This window comes from Quercus robur, chromosome 8, assembly GCF_932294415.1.
Source record: "Quercus robur chromosome 8, dhQueRobu3.1, whole genome shotgun sequence".
NCBI classification, from domain to species: Eukaryota; Viridiplantae; Streptophyta; class Magnoliopsida; order Fagales; family Fagaceae; genus Quercus; species Quercus robur.
Genome location: NC_065541.1, coordinates 52,486,630 through 52,503,076, shown reverse-complemented (window position 1 = coordinate 52,503,076; position 16,447 = coordinate 52,486,630). Strand labels below are relative to the sequence as shown.

At 39.3% G+C, this 16,447-nt stretch overlaps 2 protein-coding genes across 5 annotated transcripts in view; both read left to right on the top strand.

The window, feature by feature from the left end:
* Nucleotides 1–2,868, top strand: part of LOC126696965 ((+)-neomenthol dehydrogenase-like) — a 33,067-nt gene extending 30,199 nt beyond the window's left edge. For all 4 annotated transcript variants that reach the window (XM_050393745.1, XM_050393746.1, XM_050393742.1 and 1 more), the window contains exons 2-5: nucleotides 65–311; nucleotides 684–731; nucleotides 1,517–1,690; nucleotides 2,321–2,868. In XM_050393745.1, coding sequence (XP_050249702.1) covers nucleotides 65–311; nucleotides 684–731; nucleotides 1,517–1,690; nucleotides 2,321–2,698 — 847 coding nt within the window. In that variant the 3' untranslated portion in view covers nucleotides 2,699–2,868. The remainder of the gene's footprint in view (nucleotides 1–64; nucleotides 312–683; nucleotides 732–1,516; nucleotides 1,691–2,320) is intronic.
* A 9,679-nt stretch (nucleotides 2,869–12,547) lies between these two features.
* Nucleotides 12,548–14,641, top strand: LOC126696465 (uncharacterized). Its single transcript, XM_050393202.1, has 2 exons — nucleotides 12,548–12,781; nucleotides 13,904–14,641. Exons 1-2 carry the CDS (start codon nucleotides 12,548–12,550, stop codon nucleotides 14,639–14,641), a joined length of 972 nt encoding a protein of 323 aa, XP_050249159.1.
* The last annotated feature ends 1,806 nt before the right edge of the window (nucleotides 14,642–16,447 follow it).

Sequence of the window (16,447 nt, the reverse complement as noted above, 5' to 3'; positions counted from 1 at the left end):
CTAACCACAAACATAACACCCATCTCTCTTTTTTTTCATGTGATCATGTTGTTGTTGTTTTCAGGTTTGCAGTTGTTACAGGAGCAAATAAGGGGATTGGATTTGAAACAGTTAGACAGTTGGCTTCAAATGGGTTCGTAGTGGTGCTAACAGGAAGAGATGAGAAGAAGGGTCTTGAAGCTCTTGGGAAACTGAAAGACTCTGCTCTCTCTGATAATGTGCTTTTTCATCAGCTTGATGTGGCTGACCCTGCCTCCATTACTTCTTTGGCAGATTTCATCAAAACCCAGTTCGGGAAACTTGATATCTTGGTATGATTCTAAGCTAATTTCTTTATAGATTTCTATCTCTTTAATTTGAATATCATTCATCTTGAAATTAATTCTCTTTGAACTTAAACTTCCCATGTTATTGTGAAACAAAATTACTTAAATTCCTTATAAAGAAAAAATCAACTATAGTCTATTACCTCATATCTACTAGATATGATAGAGCTTGTGAGATTCATCATATTTTAATTCAGTGGATAATGTACAGAAGGGATAAGATTTGAGGACAAGTTTGCCGTTAATGAAATTCACTGATGTGATAACCTGACAGATTTAATAATGTTCCCTGTGTTCAAATCCAATTCTTGTTCGATGTAAACAAAATTAGTCATGTAGTGTTGAAACTATGTGCAGGTGAACAATGCAGGGATTGGTGGAGTCAAATTCGATTCTGATGGTGGGGTAAGTATTTTATGGATGCATGATTCGTCTTTGAAGCAGAATACAGGTGGGCTTGAAATTCATATATGCGCCTTTGGCAAAAAGTTTAATTTACAACAGTTGCAAGTGTCTTGTGCAGTTTGTTTTCACTTTTGACGTCATAGTTGGACTTCTTCATGTAATTTACTTTGAGATCATTGTTAATTTAGAAATTAGAACTAACATGGGGAATACTTCTATGGGTCTGTTTAGATACCGCTTATTCCTGAAAATTGAAAACTTATTACTAAAAATATTGTAGTAAAATAATTTTTAAAGGTATGAATAGTACTGTGAGATCCAAATTTACCTAAAAATCTACATTTTGCTGAATTTGGTGGTCCATGAACAGTGCCATGGGACCCCAAAAAAACGCAAAACACAGCTTAACAATAATTTCAGTGCTGGGTAAAAGCACACTATATCTTCCATGTGATGCCAAAGAGCATTGGGGAGGTTCAAAGAGAATAATCTTTCATACCCGTACTGTTCCTTGGAAATATTAGTATCTATAAGTGCTCTGTTTTATAGCTTAACATGATGCCTATTTAGGACAATAATCAGGATTATATTTGTTTGCCACTTAGGCTTTTTGAATTTAGAGTTACTTCTCTTTTATGATCAAGGGGTAGGATATTAACGTTAAAGCTATGGTATTTTTGTTCTGTTTTGTATATTAAAGTTCAGTAGATTGTATCATTCTACCTTGGGCTTGGAAGTATTTGGTGATAGTTACCGAGTGGATTGAGTTCTTTTTACTGCTGCAGGAAGGAGATGGAATTGTTCAGCCTAAACTGATTCAAACTTATGAATTAGCAGAAGAATGCTTGAAAACTAACTACTATGGAGCTAAAAGAACGGCTGAAGCACTCATTCCTCTCCTCCAATTGTCAAATTCACCACGGATTGTTAATGTTTCATCCTCCATGGGTCAGCTAAAGGTATGGAAGTAACAAAATCCTTCTATAGAAATACATTGTCAGCGCGCCCCTTGGTAAGAAACTTGGTTGAGTTCGACACTAGTTTGGTAGGCTTGAAACTCATGCAAGTTAGCCATAGAGCAGATGACTCAATTTGAAGGTTAGATTGGCTTAAAATGAGTGAGATACGAACCAAATTTAAATTAACACCTCTCATTAGTTGATCAAGCTGAGCCAACCAAGCCAAATCATTGCTAATGAGTTCATTTTAGAACAATAACAGAGGTGGCACATTTTTCCACTTTCTATCACTCTTTGGCTTGGACAAATTTCCTTGAGAAACAAGAGAGAGAGAGAGAGGTGTATACCATAATATCAGCAGAAAATGCCCTTCCATTAAACATTGGATGACCCTGCTTGTTTTCCTTAGTTGATTATGGAACACTTTTCCAACAATTTATTGTGATTCAGGTCTTCTTCTAAAATGGTTAGGAATCTTTATCTTATTATACATTATTTTTCCCATCTTGTTCACTCCATCAGAGATTAAGATCTTATATCCATTTTGAATTTGTAATTTTATTTCAAGAAAGAATTTACCTTAGTTTTTATTGTCAACAACATTTATAAATATTTCTTGTCATGTTTCAGAACATCCCAAATGAATGGGCTAAAAGAGTGCTATGTGATGATGAAAACCTTACAGAAGAGAAAGTGGATGAAGTATTAGAGGAATTTCTAAAGGATTACAAAGAAGGTTCACTGGAAGCCAAAGGCTGGCCTACTTTTCTTTCTGCCTATACAGTCTCAAAAGCAGCCATGAATGCCTACACAAGAATTATAGCCAAAAAGTACCCTGGCTTCTGCATCAATTGTGTCTGCCCTGGCTTTGTCAAAACAGATATAAATCGCAACACTGGCATCTTACCTGTTGAAGAAGGTGCTGCAAGTCCTGTGAGGTTAGCACTGCTGCCTGATGGCAGTCCTTCTGGCCTTTTTTTTGTTCGGCAAGAAGTGTCTCCTTTTTGATCGAAGACAACCCATTTATTTGGATGGATTATAAAACCACACGGATTGTAAGTTTTGAATTTAAGTCTGTTTTCTCTAATTTACGTAAGACCTTGATGGTGAACTTAATAACACCAATTTGGGATTTTGATGCCATAATATAAGCTGGTAACTTTTTATGTCATGTGAAATATATGGTTTGCACAATGCAATCTAACTAATGGTCAACTTTCCTGTAGTACTAATAATTTTGCAAATATAGTGAGGGAAAAAAATGAAGAAACAAACTTAGCATTTGAGTATACTTAGAAAAGGGAGATCTCAAGATAATTTCTTGCATACCATTGTTCTTCTTTTTTTGAGAGAAGCATCCTGTTGTTTTCAATGGTGTTTACACTCAACAAAAATAAATATTAAATAAAAAGGAAGAAAAAGAAAAAGAAAGAAAGAGGTTTCCTGTTTCATGGTGAAAGGGAGCTGATATTATCTTTTAGAGAGAAAGATAGAGAGAGAGAGAGAGAGAAATGAATTAGTAATGTCTTTTGTGTCCATTTGGCATTCATGTAGAAAACAGAGTTATAACTATTAGTGTTTTTGCGATATAGAGCTTCAATGGTAAAGTTCTTAACTATTTTTAGTGTTGGGCCTGTTGGCAAATTATAGTGAATAATGAATAATGTTTACATTCTTGGCATTGGCATGTGCTCCTGTAAAGTTGTGATTTACAAATATGTATTCTGTAGGCTTTTATTCCGTACCAAATTTGATTATAATTTTATTCAATCTTTTGTACCCTGTATTTATTGTGGGATTTGATTGTAAGGATTGTGTGTTAAAGAGAGAGAGTGTGAAGATTCAAGCAATTGAAGCCAGAAGATTTCTCGCGGGTATCTCGCGACTAAGCATCCCACGAAGTGAAGCATGTGCCTTGCACATGATTGGAATGCGAAGTGTCAGTACAGATGGAGACAGCTGTGTTTCGCGAGTAGCTCGCGGGTAAGACCTTCCCGCAAGACACCCGCGAAACATTCTGTTCTGCCATACTGTACTATTTGATACACACTTTCTGTACCCACATTATATATAACCACATTACCCACAAATGTTGAAGAGTGCTTCTGAGAGAAAACCCTAGCCAAACACCTTGAGAGTTAGAGTTTATCATACCCATATATCTCTACACATAAACTTGTGGATTTCCTCAACTCCTACCTCTCAATTTCCATACCATTGAGAGGTTGATAGCCCAAACACTTACCACACCCTTTCAGAGTGTCAAGTGAGGTTTTGGTGCTAGTGAGAAGCATTGGAAGAAGCCAAGGATTGTAGATGCAATATGGAGCTTGTTGCGGGATCTAGAGAGCTAGACAAGACACAGTTTCGATAAGCCTTGTTGGAGTAGGAGCTTAGAGGGCTTAAGTACAACGGGTAGATTAGGCTTGGAGGGTCTCTTGCTAACCCATGTATCCCAACTGATTGTCTAGTAGATCTATTACCACTTGGAGGGCGGCAGAGAGGTTTTTCGCCAAATTCTTCGGTTTCCTCTTTGATAACACATTGGCGTGTTATTTGTGTTTGCTTTCTTCTTCTTTACTCTTTTGCATTTCATTTTACTGCTGTGATTATATGAATATGTGTTAGAGTAGCTTGTTTGTTTATCCACTAGCATTTACACTATTCCGCACTCAGAATTAAGTTAGTGTAAAATCTATCGAGCCATAACTTTTATTTGGGAGTCTAAATAGCTCTTGTGTTTTTAACACATTTTGGAGCTTTCAGCTCCAAAATTTTCAACTAACCTTAAAGTTGTTTTTTAGTGTTAAAAGAGTCCTTAAAGCACCTTTTTAGTGGGTCAAAGCACTTTATAGTTGCAAAACACACCAACACTTTGTATCGCTAGCCATACTTGCCTATGAAAGGCAGCTTATAGTAGCAAAGTCTTTGTATGATTGTGTATCACTAACCATAGTTGCAAAGAAAATCTAAGAACTTTGTAGCTCAACAGACACTTTCTAATGTTTCCAACAAATTTAACTAAGGTTCAAATGCTAGCTGTAAGGTGTCTATGAGGACATGTCTATTAACATTTTGGTTGTCTTCACCCCTATTCTCTCTTACATTTCTTTTGATCTTTTTTTCTATGCTTTTCTTTGGCTTTTGTTGTGTTTCTCTTGAATTGTCTCTTATATGACCATATCCAATAGTCAATCAGCTAGAAGGAATAAAAAATGACTGGTAGCTTGGAATACAAGGCAATGTACCTTTGGCTTCTCAACTTGGAATGCATCCGATATTTTTGGGATCATGATCTTCTAGATATAAGTTCTTTTCAACGTATTTATTCCGGGATCAGACAAATAGTTGATTTTTTTCCCAATTGTGCTAGTCTGAAAAATCAGTGTGATACAATGATGAGTGTGACTGTGCAAATTTGACAATTCAAAAGAAGACAGTGTTCAAGGAGTTCCCTTGATAATAATTTCGGCGATAGCTAAATCTAGAATAAAGAAATCTGACTTTTTTTTTTTTTAAGACTAAGGGAGTCTAACTAAAAGATCACAGTAAATAGAATTGAATTACTTACCCCCCTAAATGAAAACAACAAAATTGTTAGAGGTGGCTCATATTTGTTAATCGGCCATAGAGTTGGAAGCCCTATGGATGTTGCAAAAGAGTGGAGTGGCATGAGTGGAGTGGAGCACAGCAAGAAAAACAGAACAAAGCGAAGTTATAATGGATGAGATCTTAAAAAAAATACTAATATATATTTAGTTTATATCAATTTAGAAACTCAAAAACCAACTTAGCCCAAGCCCGTTTGACGTATAGGGTTTTATGTTTTTCCTTAAGTATAAAAGGAAAAACTCTAGCCACGTTTTAGGCTGTTGCTTATGCTGTGTATGTGAATCTCTTGTGAGATCTAGGGATATTTGTCTTCACATATACTTAGGATTATCAAGAATCAAGATTGATGTCAAGAGCTTGATGATTAGTTCGGTTGCTGCATAAAGAGCTTAAAGATATACAAGCGAAAGTACTTGTGCTTGCTGTGAATGCAAGAAAGAAGTAGTCCGTGGATTCGGAGCTATCACGTGGTCGTGGTAGTAAGTTTCCTCCTTGAGGTAGCAATAGGATGTTAGTGGTCTAAGTCACTATCATGTAAACTTCAATTCTTTCATAGTGAATTTGTTTTACCTTGAGGTTACCTAGGTTAAATCCTTCCGAGTTTTTTTACCGGTTTAGTTTTCTTGGGTCATCATATCTTTGTGTTATTTATTTTCCGCACTTTACAATGATAAGATATATTTGTGTTAACCTAGATTTGAATAATTTGACTAAGTAATCACTTGGGTAATTAACTAAGTTAATCTGATTGTGTTTTAAGGGGTATTAGAACGGGTTAGCTCTAGTGTTTAGATCCTTTGGATTTGATCCTTGACCCCTGTTGTCATGGAATATGGTCATTCTCTTGTGATCCCACCTCACTTTGATGGGAAACAACTATGCTTATTGGAAAGTAAGGATGAAAGCATTCCTGAAATCTATTAATGAAAGAGTTTGGAACTCCGTTAAATACGGATGGGAGAAGCCCACTACTCCAGCTGCTCTTAATAGCACAGCCATGAACACTATTTTTAATTCTATAGAGGAATTTAAGAGAATCTCAAATGTTGAGGTTGTTTACACTGCATGGAATATTCTCCAAACTGTGCATGAAGGCACAAAGGTAGTTAAGATCAATAAGTTGCAGCAATTAACAACTAGATTTGAAAGCATTAGGATGTCTGATGATGAAAGTTTTGATGAATTCTATGCTAAGCTTAATGATATTGTTCATTCTGCTTATAATCTGGGTGAAATCTATGATCAACCTAAAATTGTTAAGAAGATTTTTAGATCCTTGACTGAGGACTTTAGACCCAAAGTGACTGCCATCACTGAAAGCAAGAATGTGGACTTCATCCCTATTGATGAACTTGTAAGATTTCTTTAGTCCTATGAGTTGGACCTACCTAAGACAAGCAGATCCAAATCAATGGCTCTTAAGTCTGTTGATGATGTTGATGTGAATGAATTTGATGATGAGCTTTCTGCTACAAAGATTGCTTACCTTACCTAGAACTTTAGAAATTTTTTTAGGAACAATAACAGAAGGGCAAGAGGTAAAAACAATATCGAACCTAGAAATTTTAGGAGGAATGATCCCACTAAGGTAAATAATACTGAAAAACCTAGAGAGAAAGTAGGTCAAACCCCTAATAATTCTATGGGTCAACAATGTTTTGGATGTCAAAGGTATGGTCATGTGAAATCGGAATGTCCTACATTCTTGAAGTCTAAGGGTAAAGCTATGGCTGTAACCCTTAATGACGAAGAAGTTTCTGATAATGAGTCTGGTAGTGATGAGGATGGAAACTTCATTACTTTCACAGCTACTGCTGAAGTTGGTGAAAGTGTTGCTGTTGAAGAGAACCCTTCTGATGGGAAACTCTCTGAGGATGTAGATTTGCAAGAAGCCTACAATAAACTTTGCAAAGTTACTACAAAGGATGCTATGAGTGTTGATTTAGACTTAAAGAAAATTGCATCTCTTGAACTTGATAAGAAATTTTTTCTTTTGAAACTGTTTGATGCTAATGAATTGTTAAATAATGTGAAGACCGAGAACATGATTTTGCTTGATAAAGTTAAGAATTTGAAACTTGAATTATCTGTTGCTAGAGAACAAACAAAGAAGTCTGCTAGTTCTAAACTTGATCACATGCTGAGTGTTCAAAAGTCTCTTTCAAACAAAACTGGTTTAGGTTTTGTAGAAAGCATCTCTGTGCCTGAAACTCATTCCACAAATTTTGTTCCTTCTTCTAAGCTCCCCGTGAGTGAGATTGTCAAACCTATAGAAGTTACACCTTCTAGGAAGATTAGGGTTGATCTTAAAGAGTCTAAACCTAAGACTCCTAACCCTCCTAACGACATGTGGATGATAGACCTGCTTGGGTTTGTCATTTTTGTGAAAAGTCTGGGCATATTCTTCCGAACTGTTTCAAGATGCTGAGTGGTCAAAAGTCTCCTTCAAACAAAACTAGTTTAGGTTTTGTAGAAAGCATCTCTGTGCCTGAAACTCATTCCACAAACTTTGTTCCTTCTTTTAAGCTCACCATGAGTGAGATTGTCAAACCTGTAGAAGTTACACCTCCTAGGAAGATTAAGGTTGATCTTAAAGAGTCTAAACCTAAGACTCCTAACCCTCCTAAGGACATGGTGCATGATAGACCTGCTTGGGTTTGTCATTTTTGTTAAAAGTCTGGGCATATTCGTCCAAACTGTTTCAAGTTTCAAGTTGCAAGCTGCTAAGCGAGCAAATAAACCAAAAGTACCTGTGCCTCAAGCACAAGATCCTATGGTACTTATTGGTGACTTGGTAGAGGCTTTAAACCTTTATTCCAATTCTGGAGTTGGTCATCATTCTAATGTGAATAATAACTTCAATGCTAGAGTTGCATTTAAAAGGTTTTGGATGCAAGAGGCTCAATCTAAGTGAGTCTTTCTGACATGGTCCTTGTGTTTCATTACTCTACTCTTTGTGACCATTTTTTTTCTTTACTTTTCTAGGATTTGCATTGCATAACATTCATGCATTTCATTCTAGATTGTTTTTTGTTATTCCTTTTCAAAATAAATTTTTTTTTTTCAAAAAAAGGAAAAGGGAAGCAAAATGTGTTTTTGCATTATTTCTTGGATTTGAAATCAAGGTTGGCCAATTTATCTTTACATAACATGTCTTTGTACCTTGTTTAGTTTGGATGAGTTTATTTATTGCACTTTACTAGTTTGAGATTTGTAGTACATATTGTGTGGGAAGATGTTTATAGTTTTTGATTATTTTTTATTGATCTTGAAGTCACATGCCTTTAATTGTTGGACTTGAACTTAATGAGAAAGACATAAATAACCATCTTACCACTATTTACTAGCCAATCATGAACACCTTAGTGCATATCATAAGATTTTGTGCTCGAGAAAGTGTAGCACATGCACAAAAAGAACATAAGGTGTAGCCTTAGTTTAAATGCTAAAATTGGTGTGTACATTATTGGACTATAATTAAATCAATCAAATAAAATTGGTGTGTACATTAAGATGTTTATAGTTTTTGATTATTTTTTATTGATCTTGAAGTCACATGTCTTTGATTGTTGGACTTGAACTTAATGAGAAAGGCATAAATAACCATCTCACCACTGTTTACTAGCCAATCATAAACACCTTAGTGCATATCATAAGATTTTGTGCTCGAGAAAGTGTAGCACATGCACAAAAAGAACATAAGGTGTAGTCTCGGTTTAAATGCTAAAATTGGTGTGTACATTATTGAACTATAATTAAATCAATCAAATAAAATTGGTGTGTACATTATCCTGGCTATTTTTAATAAGTTTCTGATCAAATAAAATTGGTGTGTACAATATGAGGCAAATCAAGAAACTTACATGATTGCAAACTTGTTTTCTAGGAGATGTGGGAGTTATATGATGTAACTTTTTAGGTGATAGTCTCTTTCAAATTTATGGGATGAATTTTGTAGAAATTGTGCTTGATTACTCTTCACATATCACCTCACATATATCTAAAACTTTTTCTAGTTGCACACACTACACAAGTTACTCTTTGCTAAACTTTGTACATGTTATTGTGTGTGATCTTGTTTTGGCCATTTAAGATTGAAAATTCCTTGATTATAATGCAAAATGTGTTTGAAGTTTGAGAATTTAAGGAAAATTGATTGAAGATCTTATTTTTGGAAGATCTTGGTTCAATACAAGTGTTTTTGAAAAACATTTCATTTCATACTCATGCATTCTATTCATAAAATACTATATTTTAAGGAGTTTCTGCATAAAATTGCTCTGTTTTTCAAAAAAAAAATTCCAGAATTTCAATCGATCAAACCTGTCTCTCGACTGATCGAAATTGCGATTAAAAATTTATTTTGAATCTGCCTGGCTTGATTGGTTCTAGATCAATCAAATGTAATTTTCAATCGATCGAATCTGTTTTCGATCAATTGAAAATCGTTCAGAGAGTTTTTAAAAACATAAGTTTTTCATGTGTTTGTCACTATTCAAACTTTTTCGAAAAGTTCTTTCTCTCTTTCTTTGATCGGTCAAGGTTCAAAGCAAATTTTTTGTCATTTTCCCTCAAATTTCTTCAAGGGTTTTTTACTTCTAAGGCCGGTAAGACCTTTTTGCCCTTCATTTTTCATTTATTTTCATGTTTCATGCATTTTGGGAAATTTCGAACCTATGGAAAATTGGGGTTTTTGTTGATTTCAATCAATTCTTTCAAAATTGATCATTGGGTTTTTGTTATGGGATTTTATTAAACTGTTCCTTGGTATTTAATTTGATCAATTGTTGATTTGAGAAAAAATTGAATTTTTCTAGGGCTTGAAACTACCCGAATTGGGGATTTTGTTTAATTGAGCTTAATTTGATGGCTTGTTAGATTAATTGATTTGATCATTAAAATCTGTTCTCTATCTTGTGTAATGATCAATTGGTTAGTTTGTTGAAATTCGTGAAAGTGTTTTTCAAAATTTGGGGTTTTTGGATATAAACTCTATGCTCAAGCCAATTTTGTGATTTTATAATGAAATTGAACTTATTCTCACTACATTAGAGCATGCATCATGGGTTGATATTGTTCATGCATTATATAGATTGTTATTTTCTATATTATTTCTGTTCTAACTTGCAGTCCGCCCTTGGGTTTTCTTGTTTTTGTCTTTTGTCTCTTTTCTGACTGTCCTTTTTGCTCTTTAGCATCATGGTTAGGAAGACTGGAGCTCATAGGACATCATCTTCTTCTTCTACTCCATCATTTGATAGTGAGTGGTTTCTAAGTGAGAAAAACCAAGAGACGTATAAGAAGCTGAACATTCTTAGGAATGTGTGGGTTGAGCAAAAAGTAGTTTTAGATGAGCTTGACCTGGAAATTAGAAGAAACTTTGAGCACAGGGGCTGGTTTCCTTTGTTGGATGTTGGCCATCCTCCTCCTGCTACCTTGATCAGATAGTTCTACTCGAACCTCTCTGTCCACTCCTATGATTCCAACACTCAGGTGAAGAGTTGAATACGAGCTGAAGAGTACACCATTACTCATATGGTAGTGGCCTCTGCTCTTGGGATGCCTATGGTCCAGCATCCTGTTTATCCTTACAATGAGTCTCCTCCCCTGGATGACATCGTGTCATATCTTATTGGATCTTCTATCCAATGGGGTTCTGATCCTCGAATCACCTCTCACAAGTTGACCGAGATTCATTATCTATTTTTCCGGATTTCTTACCAATCGATCTAGCCCATCTCTCATTTGCACACTATTCCTATAGAGAGATGTGCATTTTTGTATGCTTTTGTCACAGATGCTCCTATGAGTTTTCCCTATCTTTTCATTCATTCTTTGGTTGAGGTTCATAAGAGTAGTTCTTCTGCTCATGCTCTTTTCTTTCCTATTTTTATTTATAGGATTTTATTACATTTAGGGTTAAAGCATTTTCCGGCGTCTGAGCCCGTTCATATCATAGCTCCCATAGGTGCCACTTTCCTTTGACAAAGAGCTGCTCAGATGAGAGCTAGCTCTAAACGCCTTAGGGTCGAGTCTTCCTCTGGTGCACCTCCTCCTCCTTCTTCTTCAGGTGATCCAGCTGCTGATGAGTTTATCGATCCGACTGTTGCTAATGCTCCTCCACCGTCTGCTTCGGATGTTTCTAGCATTTGTCGTACTCTAGACACTGTCATGACCGTTAAGGCAGCTCATGGTCAGCTTCTAGTGGATGTTCTCACGGAGCTTCAGGCTTGGTGTGCAGACTTGGCGAGTTTGAGATGATTACCTCCACCACCTCCTTTTGATGATGTGTGATTGCCCTTTGGCAACTCGTCACAAAATGGAGGAGTACATTTGGATAGGAGATTTTGTTGATAGGGAGATATTTTTGTTGTTTTGGAGCTTTAGAGCTTTTAGATTGTATCTAGGTGCTTCATCTTGTATTTATATTTTTTGGCTTTTGATGTATTTTGTTTTAGTTAAGTTGTCTATGATAGGGGGAGATACTATGATGTATTTATATCTGTTTCTTGTTTCACATTGTGCTACATTGATTATTGATTTATATTTACGAGGTTATTCATGATATATGTCTTGTAGTTTATGCTTCTGTGAAATCAAGGATTTTTTTTTTTTTTTTACTTGTTGTATGGCACCGAGATCCCAAGACCCATATGGGCCCAGGCCCAATGGAACGACCCCATTGTCCTAAGCCCTTCTTGAAACTGCCTTCATGTAAAAACAAGTTTTGGGTCTCGAATCCTGAGAAGTGTTCGGCATAAACTTTCCCGAACAATCATATGAACCCTGTCCGAGAAAACCATGAAATGCTCGGGGAACTGCATTACCGAGCACAATCGACTAAGCTGAAACCAAGTTCCAAGGCCATAATTGTTGCATCCCACTCTCACCTAAACACCCACTTAAAGCAGATAATATTGGACCTTCAATAGCACTAGCGGTGGCTGTAATCATAATCTCCCCACTAAACCTTAGCTATAAATAGCAGAAATTTGGGAAGAGGAGGGGGTTTAGAAAAAAAAAAAAAAGAGAAAAAACAGTCAAGGAGGAAGAGAAAATGAATATTGCTTTGAGTCTCTCTGCTAAGAACGACCTAGAGTAGGAAATCTTAAAGTCCACTCTACAAATAAATTGTGAGCCCAAGTGAGTATAAGCCCAACAGTCTCACCTCTGGTTCCCACAATTGGCGCCCACCGTAGGGCTCTTCTACGAAGTTGTGGTTCAACTAAGACTCAAATAAGGGAAATGTCCGAGGAGCGTTCGGGAGGGCGTGCACCGAGCAGTTCCATAGGATCTTCTCGGGGATCGACGTGGAGGGAGAGAAGGCAGAAACGACAGGAAGATACGGAGCACCCCAGAGGAGAGGAAAGGTCCGGATTGGGAGAAGGGTTGGATCAGACCCACCGAACGATTTCGGGTGTCTCGGCGCATAGGCAGTATGATGATAGAGACCGAGAACTGGAGCGGTTGCATAGACTGGTAATGGATCTAGAGCTGGAAGCAAGGGGTCGACACCAAGAAAGGAATCGCAACCTCCGGCAAAGGAGAAATTGGGGCGAAGAGGGCTCAAGTTGATCTGGTACGCAACGATTCCAAAACCGATTACGCTCTCAAGAGTCACACCGACACTCCCGAGAGACACGTCATCACCAGGATCGTTCACGGTCGCATGGATACGATGACCGAGGGTCAGAATCACCGGAGGAACGGCAGCCCCATAATGCTGCCATGGACGCCATGAGCCGAGCCTTACGAATGGCTGCCCGGTCACCGTTCTCTAATGAGATTGAACGGGCCCCTATGCCGAGTAGATTTACACGACCGCCATTCAATTCCCACGATAGGAAGACAGACCCTGTGGAGCATGTCAGTCATTACATCCATATGATGTCCTTGCATGCACACAATGATGCGTTGATGTGTAAGGTATTCCCCTCCAGTCTCGGCTCAACGGCCCTGAGATGGTTCAATGGGTTACAAAAAGGCTCCATTCGTAGCTTCGCCGAGCTGATTCAAGAGTTTGGCAGTAGATTCGTGACATGCAGCCGAGTGCCACAGCCGGTGGACGCACTACTTTCCATAAAGACGAGGGTCGGAGAAACCCTTCGGAGTTATGCCAGCCGGTACTGGGAACTCTACAACGAGATTGGTGGAGGAAATGAGAAAATTGCGGCAAGCACCTTCAGGATGGGGCTCCCCAAAGACTTTGAATTATGGGAGTCATTGACAAAAAGACCTCCCGAGGATATGAGGCAACTTATGAAACACATAGAGGAGTACAAATGCTTGGAGGATGATCGGCTACAGAACAGGGGGAAAGCTCCGTTACTCGGGAGATCTCGACAAGGCGTTGTGCCGGCAAGACCTAAAAAAGACTTCAGAATGCAGGAACCAGAGGTGCAAATTGAAGGAGTTAATGTGGCGTTCAAAGTGCCCGTGCACAAAATCTTAGATCGGATCAAGAACGAATCATTCTTCAGGTGGCCAAACAAAATGGGGGGCGACCCATCTCGGAGGAACCAAAACCTATACTGCACATACCATAGAGACAAAGGGCACACCACTGAGCAGTGTCAGGCACTAAAAAATCACCTCGGGCAGCTAGTAAAGGCAGGGTACCTGAAAGAGTTTGTAGTAGACTCCACTGATCGAGAAGCCGGCCAGGGCGTCCAACAGAAAAGGAACCCCCTCCCGCCACCACTGGGGGTGATCGAAGTCATTCATGTTGCACCAAGAGGAACGGCAACAGCAAAAAGGGTATTGACAGTGGCTTGCACAGAAAGAGATTCAGCCAAGAAGAAGAAGAAAGTTGAACGGCTGACCATCTCGTTCGGAGAAGACGATTTGGAAGGGATGGTCCAACCTCATGACGATGCATTGGTGGTGACGGCTCGGATAAACGGGTTCCTAGTGAAGAGGGTGATGATAGACCAAGGAAGCGGGGCTAACGTCATGTACCCAGACCTGTTTGAAGGGCTCGGATTGAAGACCCAGGATTTGGCGAAATATGACACGTCGCTGGTCTCATTTGACGAGAGAGTCGTGATTCCCGAGGGACAAATCTCTCTCTCGGTGGACATGGAAGGCAAGGGAATTATAGTGACCTTCATAGTAGTCCGATCATTCTCACCGTATACCGCAATCCTGGGGAGGCTATGGATTCACGCAATGAAGGTTGTTCCGTCCACCCTCGACGTGAAAGTAAAATTTCCCACTGAGTATGGAGTCACCGAGGTGAGAGGGAACCAACAAGTGGCGAGACAGTGTCTTGTCGCCGCGGTCAGGTGGAAAAGTGAACACCTCGGACAAGCGGAGCAAACCGAGAAAGAAACTTTATAGCAATTACAGAAGCCCCAAGGGGAAACGAGGGCGGACGTGGCCGAGGAGGTATTGAAGGTTAGAATTTTTCCAAATACTGATAGGTATTTCCAGATAGGTACAAGCATGAATGACCGAGAAAAGGTAGAGATGTTGTTGTTCCTTTTGCAGAACGTAGAAGTTTTTGCCTGAGCCCGTATGAAGTGCCCGGCGTAGATCCCGAGTTCATTGTCGACAAACTCAATGTGGACCCATCATTTCCCCCGAAGAAGCAAAAACTGAGAAGAGCGTCAAAGGAACATGTCGACGCAGTAAACTTAGAGGTCCAGCGGCTGAAGGAAGCCGGAGTGATAAGAGAAATATTCTTCCCGAGATGGCTAGCAAATACAGTTATAGTGAAGAAGAAGAGCGGTAAATGGAGAGTTTGTGTGGACTTCACAGACTTGAACAAGGCGTGTCCCAAGGACTCGTTCCCAATGCCCAAGATTGACCAACTAGTAGACGCCACGTATAGGCACCCAAGGATAAGCTTCCTGGATGCTTTCCCGAGTTACTACCAGATTGCCTTGGCGCCCGAGGATCGAGAAAAGACAGCATTTATCTCCTTGAGTGCAAACTATCATTACGAGGTCATGCCGTTTGGATTGAAGAACGCCGGGGCCACGTACCAGCGGATGATGACGAGAATGTTCTGAGAGAAAAATTGGATGCACGGTTGAAGTATACATTGACGACATGGTGGTAAAAAGCAAAAAAGAGTCACAACATACGGAAGACCTCCGGGGAGTATTCAAGATACTACGGAGGCATAAATTGCGCCTGAATGCCGAGAAGTGCATTTTCGGTGTGGGGGCTGGCAAGTTCCTGGGTTATCTGATCTCTACTCGGGGAATAAAGGCCAACTCCGACCAAATAGAGGCCGTGAACCGTCTCAGACCACCAAGCAATCCCAAGGAAGTGCAAGTGCTTACCGGGATGTTAGCCGCCCTAAACTGATTCATCTCCAAATTCGCCGATCGCTGCCGGCCATTTTATCAACTTCTGAAGAAGTGGAAGGGGTTTCATTGGGACGAGGGATGTGATGAGGCTTTTCGAGAGCTGAAGGAATACTTGGCAAAGGCACCAAGGTTGACGACCCCGGAGCCCGGGAAGGATTTGTTTATGTACCTCTCAGTCACCGATCATGCTGTAAGTGCTGTGTTACTAAGGGACCAAAGAGTACAGATGCCAGTGTATTACATAAGCAAAACCTTGGTAGATGCCGAGACGAGGTACCTGCCCCTAGAGAAGTTGGTTTTAGCCCTGGTACATGCCACTAGGAAGTTGCCACATTACTTCCAGGCTCATACGGTGTTCGTCCTCACCGAGTATCCATTGCAGTCACTGTTAAAGAGATCAGACTTCACGGGCCGAATTGCTAAATGGGGGACTCGGTTGGGATCGTTTGACATAAGGTACCAACCGAGAAGCTCGGTAAAGGGATAGGTTCTTGCAGATTTCATCGCAGAATTCACACCTAAGAACGATGGCAAGGTAATCTGTAATGCAGAAATTCGTCCGTGGAAGGTATTTGTAGACGGTGCTTCAAATGTTATGGGGGCCGGGGCTAGTATTGTCATAATCACCCTGGAGGGCATACGATTGGAACACTCCTTCAGATTGGGATTTAAAGCCTCAAACAACGAAGCCGAGTATGAGGCCCTACTGGCCGGTTTGAGGGCCGTATTGCATCTAAGCGCAAAATATGTTGAGATTTATTCAGACTCTCGGCTGGTTGTTTATCAAATCATAGGAAGTTTCGAAGCTCGGGACTCTCAAATGAAAGCC